At 26.6% G+C, this 15,100-nt stretch overlaps 3 protein-coding genes across 5 annotated transcripts in view; 1 reads left to right on the top strand and 2 right to left on the bottom strand.

Moving 5' to 3' along the window:
- Nucleotides 1-715: 715 nt before the first annotated feature.
- On the bottom strand, nucleotides 716-4,611 carry LOC106789629 (serine/threonine-protein kinase pakD-like). The gene is made up of 6 exons (XM_014754011.1): nucleotides 4,237-4,611; nucleotides 4,001-4,116; nucleotides 3,352-3,927; nucleotides 1,416-2,447; nucleotides 980-1,319; nucleotides 716-920 (listed from the first exon to the last, which is right to left on the bottom strand). Exons 1-6 carry the CDS (start codon nucleotides 4,307-4,309, stop codon nucleotides 775-777), a joined length of 2,283 nt encoding a protein of 760 aa, XP_014609497.1. The 5' UTR covers nucleotides 4,310-4,611; the 3' UTR covers nucleotides 716-774.
- Nucleotides 4,612-4,776: 165 nt separating this feature from the next.
- LOC106789630 (translation initiation factor IF-2, mitochondrial) lies at nucleotides 4,777-8,442 on the top strand. 2 transcript variants are annotated; one of them, XM_014754013.1, is made up of 12 exons: nucleotides 4,777-4,900; nucleotides 4,984-5,116; nucleotides 5,205-5,488; nucleotides 5,581-5,741; nucleotides 5,806-6,032; nucleotides 6,111-6,381; nucleotides 6,450-6,703; nucleotides 6,824-7,079; nucleotides 7,293-7,457; nucleotides 7,551-7,691; nucleotides 7,774-8,192; nucleotides 8,353-8,442. In XM_014754013.1, the coding sequence occupies exons 1-11, from the start codon at nucleotides 4,848-4,850 to the stop codon at nucleotides 7,944-7,946; spliced, it is 2,118 nt and encodes a 705-aa protein (XP_014609499.1). In that variant the 5' UTR covers nucleotides 4,777-4,847; the 3' UTR covers nucleotides 7,947-8,192; nucleotides 8,353-8,442. The 2 variants fall into 2 exon arrangements, with proteins under 2 accessions (XP_014609499.1, XP_014609498.1); XM_014754012.1 differs by having other exon boundaries at nucleotides 4,981-5,116.
- The window catches only part of LOC106789632 (flavonol synthase/flavanone 3-hydroxylase-like), a 22,647-nt gene continuing 15,735 nt past the window's right edge, over nucleotides 8,189-15,100 (bottom strand). For both annotated transcript variants that reach the window (XM_014754015.1, XM_014754014.1), the window contains exons 3-7: nucleotides 11,754-11,869; nucleotides 10,406-10,530; nucleotides 9,666-9,810; nucleotides 9,173-9,355; nucleotides 8,189-8,921 (exon numbers count right to left, since the gene is read on the bottom strand). In XM_014754015.1, coding sequence (XP_014609501.1) covers nucleotides 8,568-8,921; nucleotides 9,173-9,355; nucleotides 9,666-9,810; nucleotides 10,406-10,530; nucleotides 11,754-11,869 — 923 coding nt within the window. In that variant the 3' untranslated portion in view covers nucleotides 8,189-8,567. The remainder of the gene's footprint in view (nucleotides 8,922-9,172; nucleotides 9,356-9,665; nucleotides 9,811-10,405; nucleotides 10,531-11,753; nucleotides 11,870-15,100) is intronic.

The following is a 15,100-nucleotide window of genomic DNA, read 5'->3' as shown; positions in this document are numbered from 1 at the left end:
TATATATATATATATATATATACACATCTACGCACATATGTACAAGGTGTCTGAGGTATTTCAATCAAACGTTGTAAGCATATTCTATATGCACGAAAATATAAAAAAATTAATTTTTTAATAAAGCTTTAAATGGCCTGTGTTTATATAAAATTATTTTCTTATTTTCATACACATAAAATTATGCTAATAACATATGTTTGGAAAAACCTCAGACATCCTGTATATATCCGTATTGTACATATACATATGAGTATATTTAACATTCTATAAAACAAACTTTGGTGCGAAGACTACCCATATTTTCATTTGCTCTGATTATTCTAATTTATTATATTTATTTTTAATAAACTACATAGATCTTTTTTTTTATCTCAACTAATCTTACATAATACATTCAATTCAATCTTGAAAAGAAACATTTATTTGTAAATGCTATTAAAGAAAAAAAAAATATATATATATATATTTTGTTTGTTTGTTCGTAATAATCAAATAAAATAGAAAATATTATAAACGATGGAATGTTTCTATCAAATGCAGAATATATTCTCTATCATTGTATCGTTTAATGAAAAATGATAATAAAATAAAAATAAAAATAAAATGTTAATATATAATATATCATTTTTCTTCTTTAGTTAAATACAAATATATTATATCAAACGTTAACTTTTCTAGAAGTATTGATAAATATTAATCAATTACTTATTCAGTTAATAGTACAATATTTAAATAAAAAAATATGCAATTTTGAATGAAAGAAAAATTTAATCAACGCTTTCTCTTCCTACCTATTTGTGCTTTTTTTGTTGTATTCGTTAATTGGTCAGTGTAATCTATATTAGAATTTTTTTGTTCGCTAATGGACTGAAAAGAATTTATGGGAGAGTCAGGTACATCGATTAAAATAGGAGTACCTGAAAGTATATACATAATCAAATATATGATTGTTCTATTAATTAATATAATAACGTACCTCGAGGTGGAGAATTGTGTCTGTTCTGTAAACATTTATTAACGTGATCTTCATAATCTATGCCACTATCAGTTTGAAACGAAGAACAAATATTACATTCATACCGCGCCTGTGAATTTTTAACCTTGTCTTTTTTAACTATGCATTTTCTACTGCTTTGAGCTGAGTATACGTAATCTTGTTTGAATTCATCTTCCGTTTGAAATTGATCGCACATAGCCGCATGATTTTCTATCTTGTCGTTTGCAAAGGATTTGTTGCAGATAGGACACGTTACTTGAGTTTTGTAAATATAATCATCGTTTTCTATTTCTTCTATTATTTTATCAATATCATCTTCCTATATACATACATATAATACATACGTATACATTAAAAAAGAAATAATATAAAATATTTAATAATACATAATAAAAAATGAGAATAAAAAGCTTACATCAATTTCGGTATCTTTCTTTTGTTTTTTCATTAATTTTTTCCACTTTGGCGTTCGACTGGTACTTTTTCCTTCCAACACCTCCATCAGTCTGTCCTTTTTTTTCTCTTTATTTAATACTTTTAACTTTTCCTTCGACATTTCTTCCATCTCTTGCATTCTCCTCTTAACGTAGTCTTGCTTCTTTTTATCTTTTTCTTCTAACGTTTTTCTAACAGCTTCCTTTTCATCTGAAAGTATTTTTTTCTTTCTCTCTGCATCGGTTTGTTTTAATTTCGCGCATTGTTTTGCCAATCTCGTTGAAAAATTCTTCATGGGTAATGGTTTAACAACAATATCTTTAGTAATCGATGCTTCGTTAATATTCTTATTAATTTTATCCAATTGTCCAATTAATTCTTTATTCGTTTGAATATTACTTAAACTTTCTTTTCTCGACGTACTAGGACTTACTTCTAAGTCACATTGATTAGAACCTTTTTTACTATTTCTTAATGTCAAATAAGAAACTTGCGTTTTGTTTATGTCCAATAAACTAGACTTAGAAACTATATCTCTTCTTGGATTAGATAATATTTCTGGAGATACTGTTCTTTCATTAGGCCCTTGTAAATGTTTAACATTAATACTTTTGCTATCTTTATCATCCTTTTCATTAATAAGATTATTATTTGAAAATAAATCTTCTTTATCGAGATCTTCCTTCGTACAATATTTTTCTTCAGTCGACAATTCCTTCTTATGCAATGTTTTGTACATTTTACTTGTATCATCTGATTTGTGTTTTTTAATAAAACTAAGAGTTGTTTCGTCGTCGCTGCTGGAATTGGATATTTTTGTATTAGCAAACCATGATGCTTTCCTTTTGCTTTCTCTCACATAATTACTGGGTAAATTATCTTCGTCGTCGTTGCAATTATTTATTACATTTTCTCCTTCGTCATAATTACTGATCATGTCTATGTCGTCTTCGTCGTAATAACAATCGACCATTGACGGTATTCTCCCCAAACTGTTGTTATCTGTATCCACCTATATGAACGTTGAAAAAGAAGGATTAGAATTGAAATAAGTCAAAATGAATAAGGACAAATAGTCTATTGTTGCTTTATTTTTTTTTTCTTTTTTTTTTTTTTTTGTATAGAAATATAATTTATTGAAAAAATGTCGTCATAGTTTACACTTTCGATGACCGTTGCCTGGTTAATGTTTATATGGGTACACATATATATGACTACGATAAATACATGTTAACAATTATTCAAATGTACTTTTATAAAAACTTATAGTAGAGTTACTTATGCAATCATTTAACCAGTATGCATATATACATATATATATGCACATGTATATATATATACCGTTGTATGTATAAAGAGTATGTATATATAAAAAAAGAGATTAATATAAAACCAACATTCGTTATTAGAATGTTTCTTTTTTTTTTTTGAGTATTAAAATATAAAATGTAAAATTGTTTAAACTATACAATTTCATAAGTATTCTAATTTATTGAAGATCATTTACATTGTGCAAATTATATGATTAGTTATTTGGCGAATTAATTTTTTTTTTTTTTTAACGTATTAATAATGCAAAAGCATATAACAAAATATCTAAATAATTAATTAATGCTTAATGCGTAGTATAGTACCCAATAAATTATTATTAATATTATTTATTTTTAACAAATGAAATATATATATATATGTATATATTAGAACTCAAAGACAAACAAAACGATATTTTTTTAACTTGCATTTGCTCTTTTAACATAATACACATTAAGTTTCTTTTTAATAATCTTCGGAAGATATGTCATATTACACAAGACTTAAACTGTATTAAATAGAAAAAAGTAGACGCAGATAATGAAAAAATAGTTATTAATTTTGTATGCGAGTCAACGGCAATAATGAGGTTTGGAGTTACACACCTGAATGGGTGTCCCCCATTGAAACATCGATTCGGTCGTATTATCATGGCAATTTAACCACAGATTCGCCATATTTTTCAAATGAATATTCAAGTCGTTCAATATTTTAACAGATTCTTCTTCAGTGTGCGTACCTTTACAAAGTCTGAAAGGTAAACGTTCTTGAATGGGAGGTCGTTTTGGCTGTTGCAAAGCCACATCCTTCTGATTGCATTGTGAATCTAACGGATTAATCTTCCATCTCTTGGTTTGATATAGAAAATCTTTTTGAAGTGATGACATTTTTTTTTCTACTCGTAAATTACAAGACTCCTGTAAAGTATTATTCTTTGACTTTTGACGTGACAAATTTTTATCTGCACCATTGTCGTTCCCATCGTTGTCGTCCGTAGTTTTTTTCTTATTAGCAATGTTTCTCTTGTTGCGAGGTTTTGGTGATTCCGAGCTACTGTTATTACAATAAGTATTGTACGAACAACTTGGTTTAGCTCTGTTATTATCTGTTTCTGATATCGAATCTCCTTTAATCGTTATATCTGGTTTATTAGTTAAATTATTAATAGAATGTAGCATGTCCTAAAAATAAATCATTGTTTACAAATTTAATTCGATAGATTTATCAATGGTCTTTTGCTTTTATTAAATTTACCTTTTGGTTTCCTGCATTATTTATTGGTATATTTGCCATTTCCTTAGATTCTTGTATTGCATCAAATACTTGCTTCATATAATCCAAAGGAACATTTGGCTGGTACATTCCCACTTCTAAATAAACAAAACAAATAAATAATAATGTATAAATGTGAGAGTGGTGTGTTAAGCATTATTGGCTGAATGTTTGTTAAATTTTAATCATTAGTTTAAATTATGTTGATTGTTATTTACTTTCAAGTTCTTTCTTCATTTTTTCACGTTTCTCTGTGTTCGTCATGGTGACACTTTCTTGATTATTAGACATTTTTCTATTAAAACTTGACGTAAGCAAATATAATATTCATTAGTAAACAAAACTCTTTTATTATTTTTCTTTTTTTGTTTTCATTAAATTCTGTAAATCTCAGTTCACATTGAAAGTATGTAATCAAACGATTCGACGAAAACTCTTTGATTATAACGAATACGAAATAAATAAAAGTTTGATGCAGAAATAAAGAAGAAACAGTAAGATAACTTAAAAGTGCATGTTTGTGAAAACAAAGAAACTGTTATCTAGTTACACATACATACAATCTCGTAAAACTAACAAATGCATTTAGCATAACCTAGAATTGTGAATACTTATGTAAACGTCATAAAACATTGAAGCTATTTGATTGGTTATTTCTTCGATTTCTATTGGCTCACATTTAACCAATCATATCAAAAACAGTGCATTAGCTATTATTCAAAATCGCTAATTGCGATAATGTTTATTATACTTTTTGATACTTCTTTATATAACCTCTCTGTTAATATTTTATATATTACTTTATTAATAAATATTATTTTAACTTAAGATGAACACCACCAAAATGTTTCCTACTTTAATTAAGACATGTTCAAAGTTCAGGTGCTTGTTATTTATAAATATTAATATTTATTTTTAAATATATATAATATATAATGAATAATTTGTGTATTTATTTTCAGTAGATTAAAACAGTGTAATAATGAAATTGTTATTAAGCAAAGACGATTTTTTAAACATAATATAAGAAATTCGGCTATCATATTTATACAATATGATTATTTTCATACAACTTCTTTCAATCAACGCAATTTAAAGGTAATATTTCATTGTTATTTCTTTTTATATTGTTTCTTCTTTTGTCAAATAACAATAAAATACTATGAGTATGTATATTTTTAATTAGATAGAAGAGAAATTATTAAAAGAAACTAAGAATAAAAGACCATTAATAAATTTGTGGTACGGCATGACAGTCGACGAATTGGCAATTATTATAAAAAGAGATATAAAAGATATTTTATCAGCTGTATCCCTTGTAGATAAGAATAAGGAATATTCTTTCAATACAGAATTTAAAGATGTGCAAACATTATCCAGTACTGTTAAGAAGTTAGGATATCGTTATAAGATTATCCCTAAACCGAACAATGTGCACAGAAATCAGGAAGATTATGATGTAGTTGTACGGTATAAAAACATGCTTTAAATAACCTTCGTTTATGAAATATTTTATTCTTCTTTTTATGAACATTGTTATTTATTCGTTATATTTTTTCTAGACACCCACCGGATGAATCCGTATTAATAAGTCGACGTCCAGTTGTAACCATAATGGGACACGTAGATCATGGAAAAACAACTTTGTTAGATGCATTACGAGACACTTCGGTTGTAGATACAGAATTTGGAGGAATCACTCAACATATTGGTGCATTTAACGGTACATAATCAAAATCTATTTCTAATTTTATATTGTACAAAAATTAGAAATGAAATTTTTATAGTGGAATTAAATACCGGCGAGAAAATCACATTTTTGGATACTCCTGGTCATGCAGCTTTCACTTCTATGAGAGAAAGAGGAGCACAAGTAACCGATATTGTAGTATTAGTAGTAGCTGCGGACGACGGTGTAATGGAACAAACTGTACAAAGTATAAATATGGCTAAAGCAGCTAATGTACCGATTATTGTAGCCATTAATAAAATTGACAAACATAATGCTGACATTGTAAGTAAATAGTAATGTTAATTTTGATTGATATTAATACAAATTTAATACCGATAATCGAAAGTATAATTCTTTCAGTTAAGGACACAAAAGATGTTACAACAACAAGGTATTATCGTTGAACAACTTGGCGGTGATATACAGTCTGTAAATATATCCGCTTTAAAAGGAACCAATTTGAGTATATTGATAGAAGCGATAGCACTGCAGGCAGAAATAATAGGATTGAAAGGTGATCCCACAGGATTGGTAGAAGGTGTAGTTATAGAATGTAGAAACGATAAAGCTCGTGGAAAATTATCAACGGCACTTATTCAACGTGGAACTTTAAAAAAAAATTCTATACTCGGTAAGATAATATATATGTAAACGGAGAAAAAAATAATAAATTATATACATCGAATTAACGTTTTTCAGTAAGTGGTACTACTTGGGCGAAAGTAAGATCGATGTTCGATCATGCAGGCAAACCTGTTATACAAGCAAGTTTATCAGACGCGATACAAATTATGGGATGGAGAGAATTGCCCGATGTAGGTGATAAAATATTAGAAGTAAAGAACGAACAAGAAGCTCATACAGTTATTAGATATAGACAAAAACAGATAGATGATATGAAAGCCGAGGAACACAAAAAAGGAGCTGAGATTAAATTGCAAGAACATCTAATTGTAAGAGATTGTTTAAATATTACATCATTAACAAGACTTTCTTCTTTTCGCGCATTTTAATTAAACCAAACGAAAATTTTCTTTTGAACGATTGTATGTAATATATTAATTTTCATATAGGAATATGAAATAAAATTAGCGAAAAGAAGAGCAATGGGAAGAAGGCAGTATAAACGCGAGCCTAAAAAAAAAGAAACATCAGATCTTACTCCAAAGCTTAATATTATATTAAAAACAGATGTTAGTGGTTCTGCGGAAGCTATCTTAGATGTAATCGGTACTTATACAGCAGATGAAATGTGTCGTTTGAATGTTGTACATTACGGCGTTGGTCCAGTTTCGGAGAACGATCTTGAATTAGCATCTACTTTTGATGGTATTTATATTATTATTTTATATTTTGTATTTATTATTCTACCTTTTACAGATTTGAGCAACCCTACGATATTTTTCCACATCTCTAACATCTATCTAGAATCAACAACAGTGCTTATTCATTCAATTATTATTAACCATGCGAAAAAAAAGTTTTATTTAGTAATCGCACATCGAAAACTTATCATATTAAAATGATATTATTTTTTTTTAGCTATTATTTATTTATTCAATATAAGTATATCAAGCGTAATGCAAAAAACTGCTATTGCAAATAATATTATCGTACGACCTTGTAACATTATATATAAACTAATAGATGACATAAAGAATGAAATTAATTCGAAACTTCCGTTGAAAGATAGCGAAGAAATAATAGGTAAGATTAATATTAGAAATATTATTATATTCTCTCCTCGTTTTATATAAAGATTTAATATTATAATAATTTCATGTTATTAATAAATTTTAGGCGAAGCGCAATTTTTAAAACAATTCGATGTAAAGATAGAGAAGAAACGTATCTCTATAGCTGGTTGTCAATGTACCAAAGGTATTCTTAAGAAAAATGAATTGTATCATGTGAAACGAGGCGATAATATCGTTTACACCGGTAAGTTGAAAAAAAGAAACATTAAAACATTTAAAAACAAAAACAAAAAATCGCAATTTAATCATTTCTATCTTTTTCTAAGGAAAATTATTATCGATGCGACATCTCAAAGAAGAAGTAGATACTATTAAAAGTGGCGTTGAATGCGGTCTTAGATTTATCAACAGTTCGTTAACTTTTCAACCAGGCGATAAAATAATTTGTTTCAAACCATACAAGGAAAAACAAACTATCGAATGGGATGCTGGATTTTAATAAACATGTATTGATTGATATGATTCTCTCCTTCCTATCGATTAATTTAGGCAAATATTAAACAAGAATATGATGATTAGGAAATAAAAAAATAAAATAAAATTATAAATAGGAATGAAAAAGAAATGAAACGAAATGAAGAAAAAACAAAAAAAAAAAACAAAATTTAATAAAGAGAACATACTTACGATATTCCCAATCCTTTTTTTGATACAACGTAAGGAAAATGAAATAGCAATTTGTAATGTAAGTACAGAGAATTCTTTATTATTATTATTGTCCTTGAAAGGAGACGTCGAAATCGATGTTTCCTGATATGTTAACGATAATACTTTGTTTTTTTTTTTTTTTATACTTAGCATAACACGTGTCAATTAATTACTCATTTATTCGATTACTTTGATAGTTTCAATTATGAATTATTTGATTTCATCCTTGTGCCGAGAGCTTGTACCGAACGACGAGATGAGAAAAAAGAAACAAGGATTATAAAAAAATCACATGATATTATCCAATTAATTACGAAATGTTAGAACTCAAACGAACGTAACGAGTAAGATTTTTGAATGACGAGGAACTATCAATAATAATGATTACATATTGTTACCAAAAGACACGACATTATGAAGCATAAGTCTCTCGAAATCGACGTTGAAGATGATGATATGCCGTTAAAACGCCACGTTTCTTTTTCTGAAGACGACAGGGTGCCGTTTCTTGATTTGCTTTAACGATTTTAATATCCAACGGTTCAACGGGTATATCATTGTTTGGGTGTACGAAGAATGCAATGGAATGACGACCACGACCGCAATGTTCTGGAACGACAACGCGATGTCTTAATGCTGGAAATTGATTATTAGTCCAGTTAGCCAATATGCTTCCTGTGTTTATCAAAATAGCCCCAGGTAAATGACCAACGCGTCTCCATTGATCACCGCACGTTGTTTGTATTTCCAAACCACCTTCGCAATCCTAAAAAGAAAAAAAAAAGAAAAATTTAAAGATTAACAGTTTTTAATTGAAAAATTTAAAGATGATTGGTTTCAATAAGGGTGTTATTATTATTGTATAATACTTAATATCTCATAATAAAAATGTATATAATAAATATATAAAAAGTTCTCCATAATATATTCTCCTTGATTACACAAATGGAGAACACCTTTTATTGTCTTTCTATACGAATAACTTAGTATATTATAGTACCGAGGTTATCCGCATACCTGTGCAAGCAGAGTGAAAGTGCCATAATCGAAATGAGACCCGCAACGCGTCACGTCTGGTGACGGCGCACCAAGTGGTGGATAATAAAGAAGACGAAGAGTCGTATCGTTACCAGTTCCCAACATTTGATCATGCTTCAGTAACAAGAAATCAGGAGATTGTTCCAAACCCACTGCTAATGCCTATAATATATACAGATATATATACAAATCAAATATAAATTATCTTTTATTTTATAATTAATTGTACTTTATGTTTTTTTTATTTATAATGCAACCAAAGAAACTTAATCGTATTCAGTAAAATCTATTTTGCTTTATTTCTTTTCTTTTCTTTTTAATTGAAATTGGTTTACTGGGTTACTTAACAGTAGTATTTTTTTTTTAAACTAAGGTTGAGAATCCCTGAACTATCAAGACATATGCTATCATTATCAAGTATTAAAAAAGAAAAAAAGAAGAAGAAGAGGAAGAAACGTGAAGGAATAATTACGGTTAATAGCATGACTGAAAGTTGTTTGAAATCTCTTTCTAGTTCTTCCACTGCAGGTTTAAATCCGGGTACTTCATCTTGCGGTAACGCTCCCTTGCAACCGGTAATGTTGAAAGCATGACGAATTTCTTCTTCGTCCGCCAATCTAATATATTATAAAAAAAAAATAATAACAAAATAAATATATGTGACATATCAAAATAAATACCTAATTTTTTATCGAATCGATTAAAAAGAAAACGCAGGAATAATAATAATAATAATAATAATATATCTTTCTCCCTTCTATTTTATTTTGTTATCTTTCGCTTTTTTAAAAAACGACAGGCAATATTGTTATAAAACATGAAATGTGTTACACAAAAATTTACCTGACGTATATGTTTTTAGTTCGTTCAATATTTTCTTTATTAAATTTCATACGTTGACCTCTTTTACACGTTTAAAACTTAACAATTAGGGGGATAATTTTTATTTATTTAATTGTGAATCTTTGATTAGCATTTTTTTCGTTGCAATGCGGTTTTGCAAGAGAAGAAGATAGTTTGAAAAGCTATAAAAAATAAATAATAATAATAATAATAATAATAATAATAATAAGTTCGAAATAAACGTGAAATAATATATTTTCTAATATTGTTGATCATTATCGTTTAACTCTGTTTTTCTTTTCTTTTCTTTTTATTATTGTTCATACGCACCAAGACATTTCAAGTCGTGCGGCACATCGACACACTTACTTCTTCTCCATTCCAGGCTTGACATATCCATGATTGGATTTGCTCGAAGAATCACGTTGGTATTTGCTTTTTGTTTCCTCTGGCAATTCGGAAAACTCATCTAATGCTCTGTACGCTGCTTTCAACTGCAATCAAATGAAAAATAACAAGATTAATATTCACGTTAAATGTAAAACGAGTTTAAATATTCGCGCCTTTTTATTTTTTAAAAGATTTTCAAAATGGAGTCCACAATTAAAAAAAAAAAGAAAAACCCCGCGAATATTTAAAATTGTCCCGACGATACAAGTTACATTAAATTTCCAATACGAAATTACTAATACACAAAATTTTAATTTGTGTTTATATGTATGTATATTTTTGTAATTTATTTTTAAACTTTCTCGTTACATTTCTTCAATATTAAAAATAATGAGATATGATAATAAAGAATATAAATTAAATTTATAAATAGGGATTATTATATATTAAAAAATATAGAATGATTGATTGGAATATTAAATATAGACATAATAGTATATCTAATTATTAAAAAAAAGAAAAGAAATGTGTAACATTATTTTCGAGAATGATCGATCAACGTTGATTCATTTAAAACGTCAGAATTACGTATGTGGACAGATCGTTACCCTTTTCAAAAATTTAAAAGACGATTTATCGTTGGTAAATTATATGCAATGAACTGTTACATCATTTTCAGGAGAAAGAGCTCAGAATGATAGTAAGTTCAAGTGCCGAGGTCATTGTATAATCTAAAAGACTTTTTTATCTGGAGCCCTTGAAAACTTTGGTGCTTCTCCATCCAATATATATATATATATATATATATATATATATATGTGTGTGTATGTATGCATGAAAGTGAATGTATTCATTTTATTAATATATTCTCCTATCAAAGTGATTCATGTTTGCATGGTCATCACCATAGATACTAACAAAATATTCTTTACACTTTCCTATACTTTTATGATATGCCATAATGATGAAAATAAAATTGAAAGATACGCGCGGTTGCATAATAATAATAATTATCGTTTGCTTTTCATTATCTTTTCTTTTCTTTTTTTTATACATTGCATAAAATTGCATTAAGAATGCAATTTTTTGTTGAAATCATGAAATATATATATGTGTGTATGTGTTATCTATATATATATAATTAAAATTTGTGATTATATTTAAAAGTAATAGTTAAAACTTAAATATACATGTTATCTACACATTGCAATAAAATAAAAATAATGAAAAATTCTGAATAAATAACCGAAAATATGTATTTAATTACAAGATATCTCTAGAATAATTTGTTATTAATATTTTGTATTTATTAATTTATTATCCATACCTTACATTCTGGAATGCCATGATTGACGAGTAAAGCCAATCCCTTTTCCGATAAAGCTCTTACTAATTTTGTAGCAACTTGTTTGACTACACCTTTTTGAGGACATCTTTCCGTTCCTGAAAAAGAAAATAGAACAAATTATTAACAAATTGTTAATAATTTATATTTAAAGTAAATTAAAACAATAATTACTCGTTTGTTTGTTTTGTATTAAAAAGAATTATTACTTTAACGAGAGCTTAATACATTTTTATAATCATTATTATAAAATGTAAAAAACTACATTTCTTTTTAAACATTTGAATAATGTACAAATTTAATATAATAGAAGAAATAAATATATAATAATGAATCTGTCTACACACACACACATTAAAACGTGTTTTAATATGATTCATTGTATCCTTCGATGATAACAAATCTACTTCCTCAAACGATTTTAAATAAACAAACGAATAATGGTCAAATAATATCCAGGAAGTGTACACGTGGTTTACACATGGTATGCACGTGTATTATTTTATTTCTTTTTATTCCTATTACAAAATAAAATAAAATAAAATAAAATAATTTCATATTTCCCCCATTAATATTAAAAAACAGATTAATTATTTCATTTGTTTTCCGGATGAAAATAAATTTAAACAAATATCGTAATAATTCAGGAAAATTCGTATATTCGTCAAATTTATTATCATAATTAATAAAAACAAAAAAAAAATAAGAAACATTCGCGACGATTAAAGGTTTGTTTCAATTTTTGTTTTGTTTTGTTAACTTGATTTTTTTTCTTTTTAACAAAAAAAATTCGTCAAAGATGGCGTTGTAATTGCATTATCGAATTTTGTTGCACCGTACGTTGGTTGGTTGTTGTTGGGCGGTAAGATAAATTTTTAGTGCCACTTTCTGACACGAATGTTACCCTGATATGTAACAATAAATGATTTATACTAACAACGATATATATTATTATTTAATTATTTAAACAATAACCTTCTTTTTTTTCTTTTTGTATTTTTCCAACATTTTCTCTTTCACAAATGAATAAAAAGATTGAAATTTATTTTCTAACACATTTCTTTCAATCAATTATAAATATAATCAAAGTAATCGTAACGAGATAAATGATTTGTTTTTTTTTATACAAGAACACACAACGATATATTATTATTTATTATTTTATTATTTAACAATAACCAACCCTTTGTTTCTTTTTTTTTAATACTATCTCATTTATAATTTTATTCTAACTTTTATATAAGTAATAAAAAATAATAGTAATGATATTAATGTAATTACTGAAACTTGTATTAAAGAATATATTATTATTATTATTTTCTTTTATAATTAAATTAAATTAAATTGTCAAAATGTAAAAATGTAATAATTATGAAATCAAAAACAACATATGTGTCTCAAATCGAATCATTTATTTTTCTTTTTATTCAAACAAACGATAAAGAAAAAAAAAGAAAGAAAAAAAAGATAGAAAGAAAGATGTTATAATTAATACACACTAATTAAGATAATGATCGATGGTATATAACTCTTTCATACTTTCATCAAATTCTTACATCAATTTCGTTAAAATATCTGCTATAGTGTATGCCTATTAATAATGTTTGCTATAGTTAAGACTCATTTAGAATAGAAATTGCGACGTTCTTTCACGATAGTTTCTCTTCAAACACACACACACACATATGTATACACATACACGTATGAGTTACTATGATAAAAAAAAGGGTTGGTGTATTTTACAAGAAGTAACTTTTTTTTCAATTCTTTATCGTAGATATTTAATTTTATAGACATCTACAACAAGATTATAGAATTACGATAATAATAATAACAATTTATCAATTAAATATCGAAGAAAACAATAAGCGTGTTGATACAATGATATTATCATTTAATTTGTTTATTTTTTTTTATCTAAAACGATAGAGAAAATTGGTATTGGGTATATATATATATAAAATTAATCTGAAATCACTTTAAACGTTATTTACCCTCCCCACCCCCTCTAAATGATTATTTAACAATTTTTATATTTTTTTAATAATCAATTTATTTCTTTTAATCCTATAATAGATTAATTTTCATATGCACACATTTTTTTTTTTATTTAATAACTTTTAAATTCTACAACCCACCCCCCGGTCTACTTTTAATCAATGGGGGAATTTAATTTTTTTTTCGTTTCCTCAGCCGTGATGTTTTAATTTAAATAAAAAAAAGAAACAATATATATATAATAATATCGTCTGTACAAATATTTTCGAAAATTAATTAACTTTTTTTATATGTGTGTCCATTTTTCCACCTCAAAATATTATTATTGATTTACATAATTTCGTAATGAAATAATTTTTGTAATAAATCATTTACCTATATATACGTTTATATATATATATTTTTTTAATTGAATTAAATGATTCTTATTTTTGAAGAACAAACATTTGAACGAGACTCATATGTTTCAAATATAAAAGAAAAATAAAATTCAATATTACTCACAAAAGCTTCTTAATGAGGATAAGGAAAAAACAAGAAAAAAAAAGCATATTTAAATCAAACATGATTTCACAAAGAAGCAAAGTATACATATATATATATATATTGATTATATTCATGAAGTCATCAACGATCATGTGCACACATGGTGTTTCTCATATTCATAAATCATCCTTGTCATTAAAAGAAAATATATCATAGTAACTAATAATGAATTTCTAAAACGTATTTAAATACCAATCAAATCAATGATGACAAATACTGATCTAATATTTGTACACACAGATAAGATACAAATACACATGAACATACATAATATACCATTTAATGAAGAAACACAAATACATACACACATATATATTATCATTTGCAATATCATCATTCTTTTTTATATGCATGACTGATACATCCCACGTCATATACATATATATATATGTATATATATGTGAACCCATACATAGAAAAATACATTATTCGTATACGCATTACGTGTGCTTTTAAATTCAGCATCCGGTAACGGTATCATACGTTCGATTTTCTATATATGTATGGTACGTGTACTCAGCGAAAGTATGGGGAAGAGGAGAAACACATAGAAACAGAAGGGGGTGTGGGGGAAGAGAGACTGTTAGTACCAGGAGAAACCTGCGAAAATTTTTTACTCTATCCTATTTAATTTTTTTTTTTTTTAGTTATTTATATACATACTATATATGTAAGTGTATTAAAATCAAATTATTTTATTTTGTGTAATAATAATATCATTTAATATTATATTATATTATGTTGTATGTATGTATATGAAGTTACTGTTAATAAATTATGTGAAA

This window comes from Polistes canadensis, unplaced genomic scaffold, assembly GCF_001313835.1.
Source record: "Polistes canadensis isolate GaletaPanama2010 unplaced genomic scaffold, ASM131383v1 scaffold_193, whole genome shotgun sequence".
NCBI classification, from domain to species: domain Eukaryota; kingdom Metazoa; phylum Arthropoda; class Insecta; order Hymenoptera; family Vespidae; genus Polistes; species Polistes canadensis.
Note: the sequence above shows the minus strand (reverse complement) of the source record. Positions and strands in the feature narration are given on the sequence as shown.

Bases quoted from the DNA above. Each gene is read 5' to 3' on its own strand.
- LOC106789629 (XM_014754011.1), bottom strand. From the start codon at position 4,309: ATGTCTAATAATCAAGAAAGTGTCACCATGACGAACACAGAGAAACGT. The intron at 3,928-4,000 runs GTAAATTTAATA...ATTTATTTTTAG, and splicing joins ATAATGCAGGAAACCAAAAG to GACATGCTACATTCTATTAA. The intron at 1,320-1,415 runs GTAAGCTTTTTA...GTATGTATATAG, and splicing joins AGAAAGATACCGAAATTGAT to GAAGATGATATTGATAAAAT.
- LOC106789630 (XM_014754012.1), top strand. From the start codon at position 4,848: ATGAACACCACCAAAATGTTTCCTACTTTAATTAAGACATGTTCAAAG. The intron at 6,382-6,449 runs GTAAGATAATAT...AACGTTTTTCAG, and splicing joins AAAAAAAAATTCTATACTCG to TAAGTGGTACTACTTGGGCG. The intron at 6,704-6,823 runs GTAAGAGATTGT...ATTTTCATATAG, and splicing joins AATTGCAAGAACATCTAATT to GAATATGAAATAAAATTAGC.